At 48.9% G+C, this 24,437-nt stretch overlaps 1 protein-coding gene across 1 annotated transcript in view; it reads right to left on the bottom strand.

Moving 5' to 3' along the window:
* CABLES1 (Cdk5 and Abl enzyme substrate 1) overlaps positions 1-24,437 on the bottom strand; it is a 103,390-nt gene that overhangs the window by 21,054 nt on the left and 57,899 nt on the right. Inside the window, exon 4 of the mRNA XM_012652090.1 lies at positions 16,087-16,164. Coding sequence (XP_012507544.1) covers positions 16,087-16,164 — 78 coding nt within the window. The remainder of the gene's footprint in view (positions 1-16,086; positions 16,165-24,437) is intronic.

The raw sequence follows: 24,437 nt of genomic DNA, 5'->3' as shown, positions 1-24,437 counted from the left end.
CCCTGAGCACGGTGGGGTGATGGTTCTCTTGGGCACTAGCCCCTGGGTTCCTTCTAACACGGGGTGAGACCCCCTCTCTGTGCCACTCCCCTTTCTTAGAAGGGAGAAATAAATTGTTTTAAACAGGTATCGGGTTTATTGCTGGTAATGAAAGAATTAATGCCACAGTAGTAACCCCTTCTACCTTACCAGGCCACCTGGAAAATGAGTATCTTTTTATAAAAGAATAATCTCCACTAACAGCAAGGGTTTATATAGCACTTGACCATTTCCAAAGACTTTCACACAGCATCTCTTTGGTTCTTTAAGACGCCTCCATGAGAAAGGTGCTACTATCATGACCCTATTTTACAGAGGAGGAAACTGAGGCCCAAGTAGGTAAACAGCTTGCCAAGGTCACCAGGGCAGCAGGTTGGAGCAACTGGTTTTGCAACCGATGCTCTTTCCAGTGGATCATTTTACCCTGGAGGTGGAAGATGGGCTCGCTGTGACTACGCTCAGGTGTCACTGCTCACATTGTCCCAGGGCCATCCCCTTCCCTTACAGTAATTCTTAAATTCTGCTGACTATTAGAAGTACCTGGGGATCTCTGACAAACGGCTGTCTGGCTCTCAACCCCAGACATTCTGATTTAGGCGGCATGGGGTGTGACCGGGCCTCAGGAATTTCAAATGTTCCCCAGGAGATTCTAAATTGCAGCCACATTTGGGAATGAGTGTCTTCAGCTTCTGTCTCTATGACACTCAGTGCTTATTAGTCCAAGCCACCCTCAGACCGACAGCAAACGTGCTGTGTGGCCCGGAGGGAGGCACCATATTCAGAGTCCATCTCCTAAAACCTAAGCAAGAACAAATACAAGGTAAAGGCAACATGCTCCCAGACAAAGGTAATCAGGGAAAAAGAGAGAGGGAGAAAGGGAACCAGGTGAGTGGAGAGAAGAGAGAAAAGAAAGCTATCCCCAAATACGGAGGAAAAGCAGGGATTCCCTGACTCTACTGAGCCACTGCCGCAGTCTCTGGGCATTCCACGGATGAACTGGCTCCCTTATCCAACCTATAACACAGAAACTGATTAATGACAGTTTTTCAAAATAAATACCCAAGACCTTGTGCACCAAGTGCTATGTTTGTGCAGCATTCTCCCTGGGAGGCTGTGGTTGCGCCACGCTCCAAACATCTCTGGAGTGAGTCCCTTTGGGAATCAACACCAAAGTCAAGCAGAAAAAAAGCCAACAATCAAGCCCCTGTTCACACCCCCAAGACAATACACCTGCTACCAGGACACTTCTCAGACTTCCTACAGCAATTAAGGATGAAGAAGAAGAATGCGTCAGGGCACTAACACGGGGAAATGACTACAAAGCAAACACCTGAACAAGGCAACGAGGCAAAAATCCCTGTGGAGGTTGGGGAGTCCGGGGACCGACCACAGGTGGAACAGGAGGTGAGCTGCGACAAAAGAGCAGCTGTTTCATTCAAGGACCTGTTGCAGCTCAGTTCCATGGACTTCCTACTTTCCCAAAGCCAAACCCAGCAAGAATGTTCCCCACATTCCCAACTCCTAATTTTCTCCTTGTTTCCATTTTGCTAGATGGCGAGTGTTATTTACAGCTGAAATTAATAAAAAGCAGGGACTATCTTCCTGGGGTGAGAAGGCCAGGGGAAACAAGGAGCATGAAAATAAGCCTATATTAAGAGTGGTCCCAGATGCAGAGCTGGCTGCAGGCAGGAACGTAGTCTCCTTCCACTTTCGTGTCCCGTTTACACAACGTCTGATATGTAAAGACGCCAAAGGAAGTATCTACTGAGGGGAGGTAGCCCGGCTCTTTGCTGTCTCACCAGTACTGGTTTACACAGACGGAGGGAACGTGGGTGTTTTGCCACCGGTCCCCTTTTCATCTGTCTTCCATTTGCTCCCAGGCTCACTACTTCCCTGGGGCAGCCCTGCCCTGGCCGGCTGGCTAGCTGTCGGCTGGCTGTTGAATGTGCACATCACAGTTAGCGGAACTAAACCAGCCGTGCCTCTTCCCACACTCCCCTTCTTGGTGCTTCCCCCACGGGAAATGAAGTCGTAACAAAAAATATATTTTATGTGCTCACATAAAAAATCCAAGATTCCTCTCCATGACATAAACTCCAAACCCTATTTAAAGATACAGGGATTCTTAGACCCAGTGGATTGTCCAAGTGCCCAAGGGACGCTTGGGAGCACATGGAAGGGAAAGAGGGACAGGCAAGGTTCCACCACCTACCCACGGGAACCGACCTTTCGAGAGTTAATGGAACAACTGCAGGCACCACTTCCCACTGGCTCTCTACTTACATCATGCTACTTTCTAAAAAGCTAAGGCCAAGCAGAGTAAGAAAATAAGCGAGAATAGTGGGTCCACCCTCAAACTGCTCTTGGAGACACACATGGCTCACTACAGACTGGCGCCCTGCAACAGAACTTCCTGCGATGACAGAAATGCCCCTATCTGCCCTGTCCCATACGGTGGTTGCATGTGGCACCTGAGTGCTTGAAACATGACCAGTTGACTGAGAAACTGAATTTTCAATCTTACTCAATTTTAGTTAGTTTAGATGTAAACACCCCACGTGGCTAGTGACTGCTGTACCGGACTAAGTCTTAGTGCTTCCTTGTAAGGACTTTGGCTACCATTAATTTAGAACTTCCTATGGCAAGATAACATCGTCATGTATATTTAATGACTTGGATTTGGTCTCCCAGTTTTCTTCTCCAAAGTGGCCTGGCCATTTTGCCGCCCATCACCTCCAGGCCCTGCAGATGGAGGAACGCCGCAGGATTACCCTCGGTAGGGAGGGAAGCAATGCCCGTGGGGTCCACAATCAAAGGGGACCCAGGCCCTGCACCCGATCGGCACTCCGAGAGCCCAGGGCTCCCAGCTGTGATAAAAGTTTACATCCCACACGTGGCACGGAGTAGCAGATCTTTTTTGCCTGGAGGGGTCACGGGGGCAGGAGTGACGGGGTTTTGGCAATGCTGGAGTCCACCAAGGAACAATAACCAGCACGTGCTCCCCAAATCCTAGACATTATGGGAGACTCCAGGCCCCTCACGCCGTTCTGGAGGGGGGTGGGGAGGGATGCCCAGTGATAACTGAGTTTGAACTTTCCTTCAGCCTTGTAGGAGGGGGGCTAATAGTTCATACCAAGTAGATGAAAAGAAATGAGGTATTTCTTGCACACTCAAGATACTCGTTTCCACCACATTCACACTTCAAAACTTCACCGACATGATGACAAATATCACAACAGCTCTAGAACACTGACGGGGTGGCGGCCGAGGGCACGCTTTCCCGTACTTTTTCTCCCGCAGGTTCTGGGAGAGGCCGTCACTAACTTCGGGGCTGCCATTCTGGGGGGTTGGATTCAGACCACACAAGCACACACAGATGCTTACTGAGCCACCTGTCCACAGAAAATGAAGAACATCTCGTTTAAGCCGTTTCTAATAATGGCAGTTTCTTTTCATAGCGTTTGAATTTGTATATATTAAGACTCTCAGGAGCTGAAAAACACGTCTTACAAAGAGGCTGACAAACTTCTCTGGGTTGATTTTCTTAAGCTAAGTGCTCTGATGTCACTGAAACTTCCTGATATTAACATGAATCACATAAAATTGCCATTCTTCGGCCGTATTTGACCTACAAAAACAGCAATGTCACATCATGCCACCCAACACTACAGATCAGGTAATTTGCTCAGATCCTACGTGAGTGCAAAGCAAAAGACCCAAGGTCTTTGCTGCCCCACTCTTTCAGAAGCCTAGAAGGCTGGAGTTGCCTGCAGAAAGGAACTCTGAATGGTGCAGAGTCACCCAAAAAGAATCTTTAAAAAACTCCAGTGAAAAAGAATTAAGCAGAAGTCCCAGTGGAGTAGTCATAAAATCTTCATGTTTTCCTTCTAAGATCATTGTTCTGAATTCTCATTAAAATGGTATATAAAAATAGAAATATCTGTTTGGCTCAAATGCCAGCATTAACCCTCTAGCACCAGGAGACAGAGCCGGAGAACGTGGAACTGCAGCTGAAAGTAATTAAAAACAAACCGAAGTTGGACTTTTCAATTTCTTTGTAAAGCCTAGGTTATTGTTTTTCCCAGATACATCTCAAGTTCAAATTAATTTATTTATATTCCACCTCCTTTTAAAAATGGAAGAGCCAAGATCAAATACCGGATGTGGATATCGTCCAAAACTGTGTATATTAAGATTTAAATGCAGTAACATGGTTACTCAGGTTATAGGAAGTGATCTCACGTCCGTGGACACCCTAACTGAACCACTGGTGAGGAACCTCGGGCAATGCAAGGTTCTGATTCCTTCCCTCCCCCGGCACTGGGCAAGGCTGCAGCTTAGCCCTGGGTACCCGTAAGAGCTGATTTCTCATTCTATGCAAGCTTGGTAACTTCTGCAGAGGCTGTAGGCAACAAGCTCACTCTAACACATAAAGTAGTTTTTCTCTTGTTTTAAACAAAGGCTGATGTTTAAAACTGGCCCACGGGGGTGGAGGAGTGGGAGAGTTGGAGGTGGGACAGGAGAGGAGTCCAGAGAAGAAGCAGGGACTGAAACAGACGATCGAAGTGCATTTCGGGTGACAGCCAAGCAGCAGTTATACCCTTAAGCAAGGAGCAGAAAAACAGGTTGGTTCATTTGGGGCGTGTAAACTTATCCTTCATAGGACAGCAGCGCAATTCATTTTACACGGCTCTCCTCGAAAGCCTGTACGCACCTTCATGTTGGAAATGCCCTGGACCCTGTCTTAGTTTTGGCTTCCCCAGCATTAAGTAGATATGCGCAGTTGTGGAGTCACCTGATCACAGCAGATGGCCAGTCTAGATATCTTGGTGCCCAAAGGGGATTACTAGGTCACTATCAGCCACAAAGCGACCAACTCTGGATTTCACCTTTTGTAAAAGGAGAAATGATTATTGTTTTCCTCTTCTGAGGAGCACTGACAAAGGCCCAAGCAGCTACTCACACAGCCATAGAGCAACGAACTGATCTTGATGGGCAAACAAGATTCCTTATTAGATAACATGAAGCTCAAGCAAGCTCTGGCCCTTCCCTCAGGAGGATGATTAATGAATATTACTCTTTTAAAAAAGATGTACGGTTTATATACTTCACACCTGGGAAGTAGATGGAAAAAGTGTGTGTGAGCCAACGAACAAGGTCCCAGGTCTTTTTGCTCCCAAGGTGGGGCTGTCCCGACTTCTACCCACAATCATTTCCCTAATGGTGCTCAAAGCTTAAGACTTTAGAATGCCAGCCAGGAGCTCTACTGGGCACTTGCTTTTTAAAGGACAACAATAGGTTGAACACTTTGATGTGTAAATAATTTAAAAGCCAATTAAATATTAACAGGATTTTCAGACCTGTCAAAAAAAATAAAGAGGGAGATTTTCTCCACAGAAAGGCAAGTCTGAAAGCTGGATTAGGAAGGAAAGACCGCTTATGAACTAATTTTAATTAAGAGATCACACATTCACTGGAACTCAGCGACACAAGTATTTATTTCAGTTTAAGAAGTGCCAATTTGTTGTCTCCTCAGACGCAGTGCAGCGGCCATCTTGGGTCGGGTCGCCTGGCTTGAATCAAGCACCACATTACACCTCCAGTCAGAGTCGACGGAACAAGGCCCACAGCTGACAGGAGAAAAGTTAAATCAGAAGTCCTGACCGTCTCACACTCAGCACTTCATTGACAGCCATCCCCCCAAGGGCAACTGGCAGACAATGAAGGGGTCTTAATGTAGCTTACACCAAAATCTTTGTCTAAAGGCAGCTCCTATAAACAGCCGGATAATGGCATGATTCATCTATGAGATCATTCCAGAATCTGTCTCTGTGTGGGAATATGCTTGGTGTGAGGAAAGAAACACAATTTGTGAATATGTAATTTTCCACAACAAAAATTGTCTGGGGAAAGTGGGTGGGGAGGAAGGGGGCATTTAGGCCCGAAGGCTCTCTCTAAGAATAGAAGGCGCTGTTCTCCCTGTCACAAAGCGATCAACACTCAGGAAAGGGACCCAAGCGGATGACCTCATCTGAATGCCCCGAATGCCAAAATGCCCACATAAACACCATGTGGAAGCTGTTGACAATTTAAAAACACACCCCTAGAGACACCTTGCCCTCCACTGGGGAGCCATGTTTTTTGTCACTTGGGCTCTGACGCGTGTGTAGTCAGCTAACCCAGCGACCACCGCTCACTCGAGTGGTCATCTGAACCCGTCTATACCCACACACACATCACAGAAGCAGTTTTTGCTGGGATCACGTGGTTTGGTTATTTCACATAAGCCCCAATCACAAGTTAACTAGGTTCATTCCTACTTTCTTCTGGTCAGATCCACATATACAGAAATACCTACCCATGTGCATAAATTTCAGGGAAAAAAGAACATTCAGTAGCTGGTGCCGATTCCTTTATGCACAGGGACAATCCTGGGACCAACCCTCAATGTAACACCTGTGGACTCTCACTTACCAGTGGGTTGTGCTCCAAAAGTTCTTGAGCTGGCATGTGGGACTCAGAATGCATTCTGCCATCTATGTAATGTTATAAATGGAGATTAGCCCACACAAGGCTCCTTCAGCAAGAGCTCTGGTCATAGGAACAAAAGGTCAGAGGGTGTAACAGGGTAGAGAAACAGGAGGAAGTTGAATCTCTCTCTTGGTTTCCTGGTTTGGGGCTGCCCCTGAGCAACAGGCTAATGTTCAAGTTTGCATTATTCCACCTCCTTTTCCTTCTTAGGAATCCGGGATCCTTTCCCTTAAGTGGTTCCTGTTTTCCACAATTCCTTCCCTTTCTCTACATCTAAGCCCATAAATTCTTTGCAGCTCCCAGATTTTCCAGCTGGCCCCATGGCGGTGGCACGGCAGGCCAGGAGGACAGGGGAGGAGCGGGGTCTCAGACCGAGGTGTTAGATGAGCTGCTTACTAAGTGGGCTCTGCCTATTTCGGAGACTCGAGAAAGTTGCTCACAACTCGCTTTGTGAGCTGAGGGTCGCCAAGCCAAACCACAAATCCACGCTAGAAAAGAGAAGGCCGTGACTAATGTGGATAAAAGGCAAAGAGATTCAGGCTGGCCTTGGCAACCGTGAGTTGAGGGAAGAGGAGCCGGTTTAAGGCTGGGACTCTTCCCAGAAAATGGCATAATTTACAAGCTTCATCTGAGAAGAGTGTTTACAGCTATGGGAAGGTTTGATGTTACAGTTATAGTGAGAAAGATGGGCAACATCTGTTCCTCCTCTCTGCAGCAGGCTTCCACTAGTTTGTTTTGAAAGGTGGGATTTGGCAAGAAAGATCAAAGCAAAACAATCATTTCCTCGTGTTCCAAAGAAGTATATGCACTAATGGGGGAAAAAAGACTGGAAGGAAATAGACCAAAATGGTAACAGTGGCTTTGTTTAGGTGAGGCTCAGTAATTTTCATCTTTTATTTTTATGTATTTTTCAAATTTAGTTTAATCAGCATGTTCTACTGAGAAATAAACAAGCAAAAAAAGATCAAATAAAAGCGGATCTGAAGATGAATTCACTGTGTTTGTAGGACTGCACGGCTGGTGAACTCATCCTGAACCAGACCAGGATTTGCCATGTTGGAGCAGATCTAGAAGGAGCAATAAAATAGCTCTGTGACTGGACAAAAATGGAACTGAAGCTATCACTGAACGAATATCGAGTACATCCCTGCCGGGTACGCAGACCTTTCGTATGTAGTATTTCATTTGATGCTCTTAGAACTCCCTGAGGTTGACGTGATGGTCAATTTTGTAGAAGAGTGAACCTGGGGTCAGCTAGGCCAGTTAATTTGCCAGGACAGGACTGACGGTTCTGCCTGACTGCCAGCTCGTTCCCAGGCGCCGCACTGCCTCCCTGGCCTCAGATGCCCACCAGTGCGATGGCAAGGACGGAGGACTGTGGTTTCCCTAATGGGGCTGTGATGGAAGGTGGAAGGGAGGAGTGGACTTCTTGTCCCCATTCCCAATTCTCCAGGACTGTTCTGTGGTTAGTTGTTTTATTTATCAGGGTTCTGTGTAAACCTGAGTTGGAAGAATGGCTTCTGCAGCTTAAACAAACAACAAAAAGTGAAAACCAATAGACAGCTCCCAAGTTCCTTCTAGTTCTAAAAGTTGTTTGAGCAGACCAGTGCTCCTTATCACTGAACTCATTTGAACTGGCATTTCCTGAATCATCTTCCACTTCAAATATCCTTTAATGAATTAGCACAGGAACACCCCAAGGAGAAGTGGCAGTGCCCTTATGTGCAGGAAGGGATTCCACATCCTCGGAAGTATTTTTGGTTCATTGAACTCATGGGTTATGAAATGCAACCCATCCTCGTAATGATTAGTGGCACTCTGGGCTCAGTGGCTGTGTTATTTGAAAGCAGTAGGCATAACCCACAGCCAGTCTTCAGCCTGAGCCTGCCAATAAAGCCTGCCATCTTCCTCCACGTGCACCTGTGCAGATGGCCATGCTGGGCTTGGCAGTGAGGACTCGACTGAAAGCCTGGGTGGATGGTGGTGAGAAGGACCAAGGAGGGGTGTCAATTCACCCCAGACAGAGAGGGGCTCCAGGGACAGGATAAAGCTCCCCACTCTCCACAGAACCAAGCCTGGGAAAATTGCCCTCTTCTACCTCTATGCCAGATTCAGTCCACATAAACAAAAGCAGTACACATAAAAGGAAAATCACGAGTTGTTCTGCTCAAAATAGGGCTGTGTTCACCTATATTTTGGCCACATGCTGCTGGTTTGGAGAAGGTCAGACCACCTGAGCTGACAGAGGACTAGGTAAGCAGGTCAGTGGAAAGCCGGGGACACCAATGGGGCTCAGGCAAAGCCTGCAGAAGCCTCGGCATTCTTGGGTTTAACATTCAGGGTGCAAGTATCTGCGAGTAGTTCTAAGGGTGCACAGCATGCGTGATTTGTCGTGTTGGCAGAGGCAAATGAGAACTACACCAGCTGTGCAGCCAACGTGGGGGAGTCACCTGGCCAGTGAGGCCAGGCAGAGGACCAGCTGGGGCTCTGCACTTGTGTCTAGGTGTGGCTCGGTACCCTCTTTTGTCACTTTAGGCTTAAAAACTGTCACTGTGGGTGTGACAGCCACTTGGAGAGAAGGAGGTCCCTGAGGAGCTGTGCTGGGAGCCAGAGATGGAAAGGAGGGCTGAGGCCAGGCCTAAGGGGCTCTGTCACTGGTAAGTCTGGGGGACCACGAGAGGGAAGGCCTGAGCCCCGAACAAGAAAAAGGATAGTAGACAAGAGTGGAGCCACCAAGGGCACAGAGCTCCCATGTGTCCAACTTTGGTCCCATTTTCCTGAACAGTAGAGAAATCGAAGATCTAAGCTGGGGTCAGGGGTATTGGGAGAGCACTGGGCGGGCAGAGCAGGAACCAGACGCGGGCAGCAGGAGGGGTGGTGCTGTCTGCTATGCACAGCTGCTGCGGCTGAACGTGGAGCTCCCGGGGGTTTGGAAGGTCACGTGGACATCTATGGAGATTGGTTAGAATCTGTCTTCTCTTCAAGGGGACCTCCTGAGCTTCTCTGAGGGGTCCCTGTGGGGGCTGAGGCTGGATCAGGGCCTTGAGTTCTCCTTGGGTTGGGGTCTTCAGCAGCCTCCCCAGGTTCAGTTTGGGGACTGGTGGATTCTCTGGTGAACCACTGTGGCAGAGACCACGGACTAGCTCATAATACCCAGGAGAAGGCTAAAAACTACATCTCCCAGACTTCCCCAGGGGACCTAGGTTCCGTCAAGTGGAAGTGCCCATGAGAAACCTGGTGGCGGAAATGAGTACACCTGGGGAGATCAGAGCTTCTGGCAAGCCAGGAGCAGGGCCCCAAACGGCAGTGTTTCCACGGAGAGGCCCCAGGGTGTGGCTGTGGGTCGTCCCTGGGTATCTGTGCAGGTTTCTGTCTGTCCTGGAGATTCCGTGAGCTATCTAAAAACCACTGCCCCATTCCAACCACCAGAGAGGACTCTGTTGCCTGCAACTCGAGATGCTGAGTGTACACTACCCCGTACTCCACCACTCTGTGTCCCGCAGGGCCACCATGGGTCCATGCTGCAGGCAAGACACTGAATTCCTAAAGTAAAAGGACCCTTATTAGAAGCATCTCATTTTACCTAACACATGATTTCCTGAAGTGTCATATGTAATCAAACAATTATTTTATGAGCAGCTAAGAAAGTTCGGTTATTTCCCACAGCCCTGCCACAAATCCTTTTGCGACGTGAAGCCATGTCTGGTACTGTGACCAGTCATCCTCTAAGGTAGCTGTTTTGCACCCTTTCCCAATTTTCCATGCATGGTATCATGGGAAAGACCCTTACCAGTTCCTAACCCGCTTCCCGGGGGTGCTGGGGGAGACTCGAGTGGCAGCACTTCAGGGCCTGGAGCTGGTAACCCCCCCACCTCTGTGGACAGCTGGTGCGTCAATGCCACATGGGCACCTGGCGTGTCACCAGCTCCCCACTCTCCCACACCTTCCTAGTCTAAAGATGACAAATACTCAGATGGGGAAATGTTGTAGATTATTTTTCACTCAAGACTCCACCCAAGGATGCCTGGGGTTTGCCCTGGGAGCATCCAGGTCTACAGGGTAAACCAGTGACCCCTAAGCCTTCGGAACGCCACTGCCTAGCAGCTCTGCCGCCGGGGCCCCCAGGAGTGGCACTCATGTGTCCAAGAACTCCACCTTCACCAGGTGCACGACAGTCAGCCAGAGCTGTCTGCCTGTCACCAGTTCTAAGCCAGCAAGCCTGCCTGTAGGGGTGACCGTGAAGGGACACACTCGGCACTTCCAGGCCAGCCTCTGTGGGCTGAGCTGGCCCCAACAGCGAACTTCACACAGCAAAGCTGCAGCCGCATTGCCTGCCCTTGCCACCCACCCTGGGGCAGCTGCTGGGCCTCTCTCTGCCCCCAGCCTCCCCAAGTAAGATGGTTAACACTGGCACCTACTTCATGAGGTTGTTGGGAAGAGGAAACAAGTAAACGTACATAAAGCGCGTGGAACAGCGCTTGGCATGCGTAAGCATTATTTAGGTTTCAGCTTATATTATTACTACTATAGATCATGTTCACACACTGGACTATACTCTCAGCTAATCTTAAGGAAATATGCTCTTTTCTCAAACATCTATACCTATAAACCAAGGCCGGGAAGAGCAGTTTGAAGACTGCGGCAGTTGTTAATCGGGCAGTCTGCTTCAAGTAGCAGATCCAGAGAGCACTTTGGGAACGATCCTGTTAACAGTGTAGTACAAACCTGGAGGTCTGTAATGACCTCCGAACATTTCCCATCCTTCTCAAGTCCAGGGTGAGTAAGCCCCTATCCTTGTGGCCCAACCAGAAAATAAAATTGCAAAAAGCAACCAGATCTGCATTTTTTAAAATCTCAGATTTTAAAAAACTGGATGATTAATTATTCAGGTATGAGCTCTAGAAGCTGACAGATGGGGAGGATGAACAGCATGTCTCATTCATAAATTCCTTGTTTAACAAGGCTTACCACTTCTGCATTAGCAGCGTTGGCAAGGAGGAGGACACCCACTTGAGCACACAGGATCTTTGCAGAGTCTAGTTAAACATCTCCATTTTACAGATGTGGAAACTGAGACTCAGGAGGGCTGAGTGATGGGCCCATGACAGTCCACGACACCCCAGGACGTGGTCTCCCAGGAGAGCTCACTCCTGTCCCCAGCCATCCTCCTTGCCCCTCATCACATAGGACTGGACACCGAGTGTCAGTGAGAAAAGGGACTCCAGCTTGACCGGTGCTTCACCGAATCTCTGAACACAGAAGGCCCCACCCGGGAGTTCACGAGGAGCTGGACCACCACCTATCATTCTCAGAAGTCAAAACTGAGGATGACAAATCCTTCTCCACGTCTCTCAGGCCTCACACTTTTAAGTCTAGCTGAAGAACCGTCTTCTCTGGGGGGTACACCCCAATCTCTCTGTCTGAATTCAGTCAACTCCCTCCTCCGTGTGCCAACCACACACTGCTTAGGATTCGACTGCTTTCTAGTTTGATGGTTAGTTTGTTTACTAGCTTATTTCTGTCTCCTACTGAGACAGAGGACACAGAGAGTAGGCTCATGAGGAAAAGAGACGTTTTCTCTTCCATCATCATATCCCCACTGCCTTGGACAGTGCCTGGCTCACAGTAGGTGCCCAAAAGACTTTGAGTGAATGTAGTCTGCAGTACAGTGGTGGTGTGCCAGGACGGCCACGTACTCGGAGGGATGGGTAGCGGTAAAGGGACTTTGCAGAGCAAGCACTTTGCTTTTACTTAAGGCTGCAGATTTACTGTAAAGGTGGGTGCTGACCAGGATTTGTGGGCAGTTCAAGTGCTCTCCAGCGCGTCCGTGGGGTGCCCGGCTGTCTTGGATTGCTAACTCACCCGTCCCCCCATTGGGACTTTGCGTCCACTGGGGGCAGAATGAATGACCTAATACACGAACAAATGAATCAATGAACAGTAAAACCTCTCCTAAGATGGGTCTGTCTGCTTTGGTCCACTGATGTCAGGAACCAAAATCAGTGTTCAAGTTAAAACCAAGAATAAAATTTGTGGGCCAAGGCAGGCAGGAGGCAGGGCAAGATGTGGGCAGCAGAGTTGGGAAGCTCCAGTGCAGCAGAAGCCAGAAAACAAACCCAGAAAGATCAGGCCACCCTGATGGACGCTTTCCATGTGACGGAGGTTCAAGGCGCCAGTGGATGAACTTGTGAGTTTCCTGTTTTTAGAACTTTCTTGTGTGTGTATTATCCCCTTCACTGGGGTGTGGGGGGGGCTGTGTTCTGGAATAATCAGGCACATGTGGCCTGGTCCACGTGCAAGTACAACGGAAACACAGGAGGTGGAAACCACAGCGTCAGCAGGCTGGGGGCGCCTGGGTCCTGAGTTCTAGTGCCGCAGGCTCTGCGGACAGGGGCTGTGGGTGAGCCTCACCCCGAGCCTCAGCTGTGACACAGGAAGGTCAAACCACACGATCTCTGAAGGCTTGTCCACTCCCGACATTCTATGACTTCTATCCTAGTCACAGAAAGAGCTTCAGCATAAAAGGAAAGGGATTTTGCACAGTGGAAAGGCATTAATGTGCACATAAGCTAAAGTAGTTTAAAATATTAATAGGCATATATTATATTTACTAGTAAACTTTTACTAGTATATTTGAGCAGTTTCCTAGTAAAAAAAAAAAAAAATCCTTAAGATAATTATAGTAAATGAGTTTTTATAAATAGGATGCCTGCTCATTAAAAAGTTAAAGAAGCAGAATGCTTCTTAATCCTGCTGCTAGATCACAATATTTTGAATTATGCTCACAGTTTCTTAAGTGGGTACTTAGGTAGCACATGCTACAGAAACGCGCATGTTCTTTTCTGTTACGTATGACAAAGGATCCAATTATGGTTTTTGTTAATAGAAAATTAACTTTTTCTGCACTTTGGTTTCTTCATCTATCAAACTCGGGGAGTGGTGGACTTGAATCTGCTCGTGTCTGGGATGTAGAAGGTGACGTCCTGTCATCCCACATCTCACTGAGCTTCTCCAGTCAAATCTACCAGCAGTCCTGTGAGGGGCCCTCCCAGCAGCAGGAAGGGGCACAGAGGGACACTGTCTCTAGCACCAGGTGGCATTTCCCTGAGGGGTTTGAAAGTGTGGAGGGTCACACATATCCACAAGATGTCCAGTGGAGATGGTTTGGGTGATCTCTACTTGGTGATCTCTAATTTAAAACAAAATGTATTCCTGTTGGCCGTGTAGAAAATGCCATCATCTTCAAATTAACGATGTGCTGTAGTAATCTGCCTTCCCCATTCTATAAAGGTGCACACGGAAGCCCACAGAAGGTAAGTGATTTGCCCAAGTGAAAAACTCTCCATCTCCGTAGTTCTTCACACTGACTCCCTCCTCTTTGGCTAGCAGAAATACAGGGTCGTTGCTCAGCTGGCCACACCTACCTCTCTGCATGCCAGGCGCCACACTGGGAACCTCAGGCCCACTCACTCCTGGGAGGCAGATATGAGCAGAGGTCCCTTCACAGCAAGGTTTCCACAAACGGGGCACTTATCTTGCCTGTCTGCCAGGGTGGGTCAGGGAAAACTTATGGCTGGACAAACTGGGGTTCAAGTTCCCATTCTGGCCCAAAGTTGATGTCTGAGAGGCCTCAAGCCCTGATGATCAGCAATCTTATCTGATAAAACAGGGACAAGCACTTGGGTACCACATCGAGGGGACCCTAGAACTTGGAATTAAGATCACTCTTTGAGAATGAAACTACTTCAAAGACAAGAATGTGGAGAAGCCAAACTGTCTTAAAGAAACAGAATGAGTCCTCGGCCAGGAAGACTGAGCAGTCACCTGACTGATGTCTTTAGCATTTAGTAAAAGTTGTAATTAATCGTGCGTGTGATTTCAACGTGTCTCTCCTGCTAAGCTGTAAATTCATGAGGACAGGAGCCCCGTCCATCCTTCTCTGCCTTTGTCCTGGGTACCTGGTCACAGAGCAAGCACTTGATAAATGAACGCATGGGACACAGCTAAGGAAACAATGTGCCAATCAGAATGTCAGCCAGGGAAGCCCAAAGAAATGAAGCTGGCACCGTGGTGCCATCCAAGCCCTGGCCAGGAGGGGACCTGTTGGCCAAGAGCCTTCTGCTGAGAACACAGATACCCTGGAGGTGTGTGTGCGCACAGGTTGGTCACACTCAAATATTCTGGGCGCTGAGGCCGCAACTTGCAATAGGTGAATAACTGGCTCCCTGGGGTCACACACCAGCTCTGGGGGCTGGTATGAGCTGGTTTCCCAGGCAGTGAGCCTGCTCTTCCCATACAGCGAGACCTGGGCCACAGCAGGTCGGTCAGGTGAAGCTTCCCCACGATGGCTTTCCATGGCAGCCCGCTGGCCACCTCCAGATGGTCCTTACACCTCTGAGCTGCAGGATTTGCTGTTAGTTTTTCTAGAACATCCAGGTGGTTGTAAGGATGCAGATGATGATAAAGGCCCAGCACAAAGTGTGTGCTCAATAAACAGTATGATCATTATTGCTCTTTAAGGCACACGTCTGATCAATGAGTGAGTCAGGATCCCGTGATTAAAGATGTGCTTTCTGTCTGAGAGTGTAGAGTACAGATAAGGACCAGTGTGAGGTAAATCCAACAGGCCATACGTCTGACAGGTCTACGGGGGAAAGGGAAGGTCACGGCCAGCAGGAGTGCCTGGGGCAGAGCTCACAGAGATGTGGAAGATGAACACATGGAAGATCTGCACTAGGGGCCACAATGCCCTCCTCGGGGGCAGGGATCATGTGTCTGCAGTGTTTGGCTGTCACAGTGACCAGAGGCCAGAGCCAACATCCCATGATGCTCTCAACATCCTGTGCAGTGAACTCTCCTGCCCTCAACTCCAGCAGCACCCTGATCACAGATGCTGGGAGTGTGCAAAGATGAAGGCAGCGCGAGAGTCTAGATGCAGAGGATGAACGAGCACAGGGTTTGGGGACGGTGATGAGGAATAGCGGCTTTGCAAGGACGGACCCTCAGTAGTTACTTTTTCCAGAGTAAAAGGAGGGGCATGTTGATCTAGTGAAGGGAGCGGTCCTAGGCTGTAGCTAGTTACATGTGTCTGAACCTGGTACCACTTTTTTGGCATTGCCCTGGGTGGCAGCTCCAGCTTGCTGGTCAGTTTCTGACCTTGAGCCCGGGGTTTGCTCTGATTCCTTTCCAGACCTACCTTTTTCCCAAAAGTTGGCATGGCCCCATGGGATATGGTGGGCTCTGTAATATTCTTATTTTAGAATATTGGACAAGGTCACAAAATGTACATTGAGAAAGAACAGGCAATATAACGAGGACACACACGCACACACAACAAGGAAGCTTTCTGGCTGAAAAGAAAGTGAAACATCCTTTTTTCCTTTAAATTTACAAATACTGAATTTGCAGAGTCAAAGCAAGGTAAGTTCTTAAAAATGGAAAGGGTTGCCACATTATGCACATAGACAAGAGAACTTTTCACCCAGAGAACTACAAAGCAAGCATGCATATACATACCCGACTTGGGTACTGTCGCGGTACGGCAGCACTGAAAATATACTACAGAAGGATCTTCTGCCACTGATAAGGACTATTCTAAAAAACAGAAACAAAAAAAGAACAAACAACAAAGAAAACTAAATGCAAAGACTCAAATTAAAAAAAAAACTACAGCAATTAAGCATTCATGGAATTCGCAGCAGTATTTGCACGCTCCCGCCACCTCCTCTGACAGATGGTGTTCTGCTCTCCTTGCAAAATGCAACCTCAGCGCAGAAGTAGGCAGCCTCTCCTCATCCGAATATTAACATGTGAGACACCAGCGAGGGTCCCTGGTGAGGATACATGAATCCTTTCTCTAAGGAGAGTTGCTGGCTGTGAGCTGTACAAGCAAGAGGGAGCAGACAAGAGCCGAGTCTGGGGTGGCCGGGGCCAGGCGAACAGTCATGCCACATTTAAACCCCTGATTTCTATTCTGCAGTGAACAATCCGAGAGCAAGAGCACCAGAAACTCCGAGCAGGAAAGACACTCTGATGGCATTATGATTATTAGGTTTTTCATCTGCTGGCAACATGTTAGGTTCTGAGAATAGATTAAGGGAACAATTACATAATCAGTCTTAGCCTCCATTCCTGCTATAAAGATACTACTGGAAACAATTCTACAAGATGCTCTTATGCAATCAAAAGCCACTTAAAAAAACATTAAAAAAAAAAAAAAACAAAAAACAAAATCAAAACCCTTCAAAAGTACTCATCCTGGCATCTGAGAATAACTTTTGCCAAAGGGAATTGCTGATGTAAAAAAAAAAAAAAAAAAAAAGGAGAAACAAGTGGAAGAGATTAAAAAACAACATTCTTCTTAGCACAAGGTCAATACATATCATATGGGGAGCTTATTTGTTTTTATCATCATTTCCTTCAATGATCGTAATAAGAAGACCAGGGAAAATTGTATTACTAAATGCATCGAGGTCTGGGGATTTTAGTCTTATTTTTGAAACTATGAAATTAAATTGCCAACATCCCTGGGATGTAGTCTGGTTCCCCGGCATGGCAAACCAGGCCCTGTGTCTCCCAGCTCTTGCTGTCTCTCCAATCTCTGCAAGCACCATATTTCAGCCATTCACCTACGTCAAAGTCCTTCTGGTACCACCTTTAAAAAAAAATCCTGCTGTTTTATGCCTGTGCATCCTTTACATCTGCAGTCCCCAGCCCCTGGGCTGCAGAGCGGCGGTACCAGTCTGTGGTCTGTTAGGGACTGGCCCCTAGCCCACCACACCCCGCTCTGGTCCATGGAAAAATTGTCTTCCATGAAACTTAGAAATGGGGGCAGGTGAGCGAGCGAAGCCTCATCTGTACTCACAGCTGCTCCCCACTGCTCGCATCACTGCCTGAGCTCTGCCTCCCCTTAACCCTGTGGAAAAACTGTCTTCCATGAAACTGGTCCCCGGTGCCGAAAAGGCTGGGGACCGCTGCTTTACATGCTATTTCTTTGGCCTGTTGTGTCCCACCTTGGAACACCTGGTAAACTCCTATTTATTCTTCAAAACATAGCTTAGAAGTCCCCTCCAGGGAGTGTCCCCCTCCCCTGCACTGAGTTACTTGTTTCCTTTTCAATGCTGCCCTCACTCCCTGCCACATTTCCAGGAGGCCATTGATATGACGAGTGCTGCTAATCCTTTGCCTCCCTCTTCTTCTAGAGGGGCAGTCCAGGAGTGTGGCACATGCTGGTCCCACCATAAATGTCCATTAGATGTCACTGAAACACAGTCTGGGCCTCAGAGCAGCACTGAGTATCTGGCTTCAGTGGGGGGCGGGGCTGCAGCTGTCTGTCAACTCCACAGGAGTTCACGTCTACAGTGATAATACTCCCAGCTTCAAATACCAGCTGTCACCTTTGTTTGACCTCAGGCAGCTGACAAACTCTTCTAAGCCTCAGTCTCCTCTTCTGAAAAATGGGATGAAATGAGTAACTGTCTTACTGGAATGCTGTAAGAGTAAACGAGTCCATATGGGGAGAACCCTCGGAATGGTGACCGGCAAATGATACACACTCAATAAATACGAACCGTCTTTACGGCAGAGCAGCTGCCTGGGTTAAGGTTCAGTTTTGCCAGAAGAGTACTTGGATTCAGAACCTCTTCTGACCTCTGTGCTAAGGACCCAGGCCTACTAAGACCTGAACCACTGTGCTGCAGGACAGCGGAGGGACCTCACACATGTATGACACAGATGTGTTGCTGAACAGAAATGTTTCTCATCAGACCCTGACCCTGATTATTACAGCAAGGACAGAAGTGGCATGTCCAGAGGGGGCATCAAATCCTGAAGGGCCAGGGGTTAAATAAGTCATGAGCACACTCTGCTAAACACCAGCCAGGTTCCTGGGCTCTCATACATGGAGCCCAGCAACAGAGCTTCTACCGTTGCAATGCCCGTGGAAATTTACCTAAGCACACATAGAATTAATAATAGCTAATGCTTATTAAGTACCAGTTACGTGCCAGGTTCTAAACGCTTTAACTGGTGAGGCAGCATGAGTAAGTGATGTGCCAAAGGTGACGCATCTTTACCACCATCAGAGCTCCTGGGGCATGACTGGGTACCTGTGGACCTCATGGACATCAAGAAGTCTGTTCTAGGGTGGCTTTCCAGCTTGGCCTGCAGGTCACCAGGCCTAGCACTGGGAGGAGCAGGGGGTGAGAGATCATAACAGCCCTGACGTCAGAGCTGCTGGAGTCCCGGGGGGGCTCCACATTCCTGCCCTGCTCAGCTAAGGCCCCTTTCCAGATGGAAGGACAGAGCTTCTCCACACCCCACTGCCACTCCCCGCCATCCACCTGGGACAAAAGTCTGGAACTACTCATTCCACGCGTCACTCGGCACCGATGTCTTCTGCAACACAGAGGAAGGAATGTGTTGAACAAACTTCCCTGGCTTAGTGTTATTGCATTTTCTTCATTACTCAATGCTAATGTGTCCGTCCTTCCCACACACCAAATTTGTTTGGACGTTTTTAATAGAACAAGAAAATGAGAGAATATAAATGCAAGTGAAATCCAAGTCTTGTCTCCAACGCTTCAACCACAAGGTGCCTATTAGTAAATGGGCTGTATTGTTCTATCAGGCAAGTGCTCGCTCTGGGTGGTCCTCACCATTAGGTCCAGGGGAGGCTGACGACAAGGATCTCATTCAGAAAAACAAGTTATTCCGCTGCATAGGTCAAGTTTAGCAGCTGTGAACATGGACTGTTTCCCAACAATTCCAGCAGCGTTGGTACTTCCCTGGTTGGCCAGTCTCAAGCAGCAGGAGGGAGGAGGGAATGATATTCAGGGCCCACATCTTTGGGCCCTTCTCTTCCTGGCTCCATGATCTCATGGACTCCCACTTTCCGCAGGGGCAGAGGAGGAACCCACAGGAGAGCCCTGCACAGAGGCTCTGCCACTGGTTTGCAAACGGAGCTCCCAAGAACACCTCTTACATATTTCCTGAAGTAGTTCTGGCACCTGGGCTGCAGGCCCTAGCCAGAGCAGGCAAGCATCGACCAGTGCTGAGCTCTAGCAGTCTCGGTTTCCTACACGAGCAACCTTGAGCAGCACGATTCTAACAGCAGGTCCTGTGTGACCAATCGCGATGTCTACAACCTGGAGGGTTCCCATGAATGTGCAGCTTTGCTCTTTAAAGGCATCGGGAAAACATCCATCATAATGGAGCTGCCCGAGAAGAAAATCAGCTTTGTTTGCTCCTTGAAGCACCTCTCTGTTCTTTGTGAAAAAATTAAATCAGGTGCCGTAAAGACAACCAAACTCCACTACCAGCAGGCTTTGGAAATAGGCAGCTTTCATGTCTTTGCTTCCAACCACCGTAGCTGTTAATACCTTCTTTTTATGCCCAAATGGCACGCGGAAACCTCAGATCATTTTCTCCATCTGTGACATGTAACACTTGGAGTCAAGATGACCAGAAAACGTTGCCCAAAAAATTATGACTTCAAAAGAGGAATTAATTCCAGGGAGATGGGTCTTTAAGGAATGTAAGGTCACATTTCCACACAAACATCTGCCAGAGTTTAAAACAAACAAACAAAAAAAACAGCAAAGGAAAAAGCTCCACGGGGCTGCAGCCCACACGGGCAACGCTGCCTCTGGATCCGCGATGTTTTCCAAAGCTTCCGCGGGCTTCTAGAGGATGTGTAGCTGGAACCCTGCCTAACCTCCTCCTTCGTGGAGCTTCGTTTCCATGCTCTAAGGAAAGTGCTTCTGGTGCGAGGGCTCTTGCAGCTTCAGATCACAGGGCTTCCACAGCCACAGTTTGCTGCTAAGACGCTGGAGTGTTCCCAACAGCTCGGAGCTGCACGAGGACCCCCGTAGTCCACAGAGCACCACGGCCCACTCTCACCGAATCTGCTTTCAACCCCTCAGCCCAGTGCTGGCAACGTCTACCCAGGCAATGCCTAACATCCTCTAGGACCCTCCAGTGTTCCCTCTTTTGCCAAAAAACCAGCTTCTTGTTGTATTTCCAGACCCCTAGGGGGTGTCTGCTGGCTGTGAGAAGGTTCAATCTCTTCCAGGTGGAATATTCCATGATAGCAAAAATATTCTCTGAAGGACATAAAAACAAGCAAGCAACTCCAAGAGGCAGAGAAAGAAAATCACATTTGCAACAGGGGCAGAGGTGAGCGATGCCCGAACACAGCCCGGGATGCACATCAGGCACCAGGCACACACACATAACTTCTGCAGTTCATTCCCTACGTGCCCAGGAAACAAGAACACACTTAAAAAATGCTCATGCTGTGGGCTGAATTGTGTCCCCAAAAAGACATGCTGAAACCCTAACTCCCAGTACCTGTGAATGTGGCCTTATTTGGAAGTACAGTAGTCCCCCCCACCCACACGGGCTACATCCCAAAATCCCCAGTGGATGCCTGAGGCTGCAGATAGCCCTGAACGCCACACAGACGGTGTTTTTTCCTATATGGTCACATTGTACAGGGCAAGTCTCGTAGACAACGTAGCTACGCTGGACCAAGGGCCAGTACACATCCCAGGCTGGGAAGAGGGGAGAGTGAGAGATTTCACCATGCCACATGCCCCTCACAACAGCTCGCAATTTAACACTTACTTACAAATTGTTCATTTCTGGAATTTTCCATCTAATATTTTTGGATTGTGGAGAATGGGGGACTACTGCGGAGTCTTTGCAGACGTAATGGAGTTAGGATGAGGTCATACACAACTAGGGTGGGCCTTAGATCCAAAGACTGATGTCCTCATAAGGAGGGAGAGATGTGGAAACACCTGGACACACACGCAGGGAAGAAGGTCATGCGACCACAGAGACAGAGACTGGAGTGATGCAGCTACAAGCCAAGGACACCAAGGCTTGCTGGCAACCACCAGAGGCTGGAAGAGGTGAGGGATGATTCTTCCCTAAAGCCCTCAGAGGAAACACGGCCCTGTGCTTCCACCCTCCAGAACCGCAAGAGAATCCCTTTCTTAGCCACCCAGTTTGTGGCACCTCGCAGGGCAGCCCTGGAAAAGGACGTAGCTGGCATTCAGTCGCTCCCTCCCCGCACGGCTCTGTGCCACACATTGCTGGCTCTGCAGGTCCTTTGCGCGTTCACACCGCGTTTGCTGAGCACAGAGAAGGTGATGCCGTGAAGACTAATGCCAGGAAACAAATGAATATTATGAAATCTGGAAAACGCGTTCTCTTCCCAGCTCCGCTCCCACCCCTGTTCCCACAACCACCCCTTCCTCTGCTCACAATGCTGTGTTAAAAGCTGGAAGAAGTGGGGGTTGACCCCTTTCTCTCTCTTCTGAAGGGCTGGCAATTGCATAATGAGAGCTGAATAAAAACACTACCACCACTAACAAAATGTTCTTGTTTGCTCTACTTAAACGCTTGTTAGCCATGAGGGAGATGTTTTTCCTTCTTAGGACAAGTCCCCTCGCTGTTGGATGTGCCCCATCTGGGTGCAAGGGCAAAGCAGAGGATCTGTGGGGGTTCCAAGAACGCTCTTCTCAAAGCGATCTGCTCCCTTCTGCCTGGAGTGGGATGGAGACCACATTCCAGGACAGGAAGCTGGGAGGTGGAAGGGCCCCGGGGAGAAGAGGGTGCTGGGGCTGGAGGAGGAGGAAGAGAAGTGGGGTTCCAACAGGTGAGAAGAGGATCCAGAATCCAGGATGAAGGGAAACATGGACTGATGTGGTGACATACAGAGTGGCACAGGGTGTCAGGAGTGGGGGACTGGGGACACAGCCGGCACAAACTAGGTGGGACAGTGGGCCTGGAGAGCTGCGCCCACCAAGTAACCTGCAAATACCAGGTGGTGGCGGTATTACCGGTGGAGGTGTCAGTCTTCTCACGACTATCACTACTGCGGCTCTCCCCACTGCCACACTTCCCTGACTGCCATGCCACATGATGACAGGACAGGCCTCACTGCCTGCTAAGGACATGCACCTTGTCCCATGATCCAGGGAGTGGCAGATTGCTGAGAAACAAGTTAGATGATCTTCCTGTCCTCCTCCCTCCCTCCCACAAACATTTCCTGAGCGCTCACTCCACGCCGGACGCTGCACTGGGTGTTAGGGACCCGCTGAGGATGAGTGACACAGACAAGAGCTCCCTCCTCACAAAGCATAGGGCTGAGTGGGAGGGACACAGTAGAGAGTGCTATCCAACACTTGGGAAGAACATCTAGCTAAGGGAGGCAAGGTGGGCTTCCTAGAGGAAGTGACAGCTAAGGGTAAGTGGCAATCAGGCTACAGGGAGAAGGCGTGCTGGCCAAGGAGCTGGCAGGAGACAAGGTCTGGAGGAGAAAGAGTGTAGGGCCAATTCAGAGAACTGAGTGTACAGTAAAACTCTCCTCACTGGCCTCCACACGCCTGACTCGTCGGTGTTTCCAATTCTCTCTGTAGAACACCTTGACCCAACACCCCTGGCACACAAAGAACTCCGGCTGGCAGGCTGCTCTCGGCACACCTGCGCCGACCTGTGCACTCACTAAGGGTCAGTTATGTACGTCCCGCGCCTGTTTATATCAGTTGTGCTTGTTACTTATATTAGCACTTGTTCAATAAAGACTGTACAATCTAAGAAAATGTGGAAAAAAGAGATCTGTTTCTATAAAACAACACTGGATGCTTAAAAAAATATTCAAACAAGGCAAGTCACTGAAAAAAACTGCAGTTGAAATAGGTATGGGTGAGACAAATATAAAAGATTAGGGGGCCAGGTGTGGTGGCTCATGCCTGTAACCCCAGCACTTTGGGAGGCTCAGGCAGGAGGACTGCTTGAGGCCAAGAGTCTGAGACAGGCATTAGCAATATAGTGAGACCCCTCTACAAAAAATACAAAAATCAGGCAGGTGTGGCGGCACATGCCTGTGGTCTCAGCTACTTGGGAGGCTGAGGCAGGAGGATCACTTGAGCCCAAGAGTGAGGCTGCAGTGAGCTGTGATGACACCACCACACTCTAGACTGAGTGACAGAATGAGGTCCTGTCTCAAAAAAAAAAAAAGGAAAAACTTATAAAAATCCAAAAGAACTTTGCACTTATAGATTCTTGGGTCACTTTCAAGAAGTCCAATCTCAACATCCCAGCAATGGATGGGGAAAATGATAGGCAATGCTGCAGATGGACCCTGATCTATGGACCCACATGCAAAGACCTGGCACCAAAGAAACTGTTGAATGCATAATCACCAATATGCCTTAAACGAGAGCATGTTTAAGCTGTGCATGTGATCTTTGTGGTATTTCTTCCAGCATTTACGAACCTTGTGCCTTAGCCGAGCAATTACTATAAATAATTGAGCAGAGCTGGAGGGTGGCCTGGAGGAGGAGGAGAGGGCTCCTGAGCCCTGTGAGGGGGTCGGGGTTTGGGAAAGGAAAAGCAGTGGTTGGTCAGACCTTACGCTGGGGACTGCAGCCGGGGGAGGGGGCGAGTGCCTTCAAGGACCGGGACAGCGAGGTGAGGAAGGTGGGTGGTGTCGGAGGGCAGCAAAGCTCACCAAGGTGGTGGGAGACAGTCAGGTGGCTGTCAGCATCACTGAGTGGCTTAAACAACAGAAATGTACCGTCTCACAGTTCTGGGGGCCGGAAGTCTGAGATCAAGGTGTCAGCAGGGCCACGCTCCCTCTGACGGCGCTAGGAAAAGGTCTGTTCCAGGCCTGTCTCCCAGATCCTGGCAGTCCCGTGGCTTGTGGCACATAACTTCATCACCACATGGCGCTCCCCTGTGTGCACGTCTGTGTCCTGATTTCTCCTTTCTCTGAGGACACCAGTCACACTGGATCAGGGCCCACCCTATTCCGGTATAACCTCATCTTAACGAATTATATCTGTAATGACTCCATG

This window comes from Propithecus coquereli, unplaced genomic scaffold (genome assembly GCF_000956105.1).
Source record: "Propithecus coquereli isolate 6110/MARCELLA unplaced genomic scaffold, Pcoq_1.0 Scaffold38, whole genome shotgun sequence".
NCBI lineage: Eukaryota > Metazoa > Chordata > Mammalia > Primates > Indriidae > Propithecus > Propithecus coquereli.
This window is presented reverse-complemented; position numbering and strand designations above follow the sequence as displayed.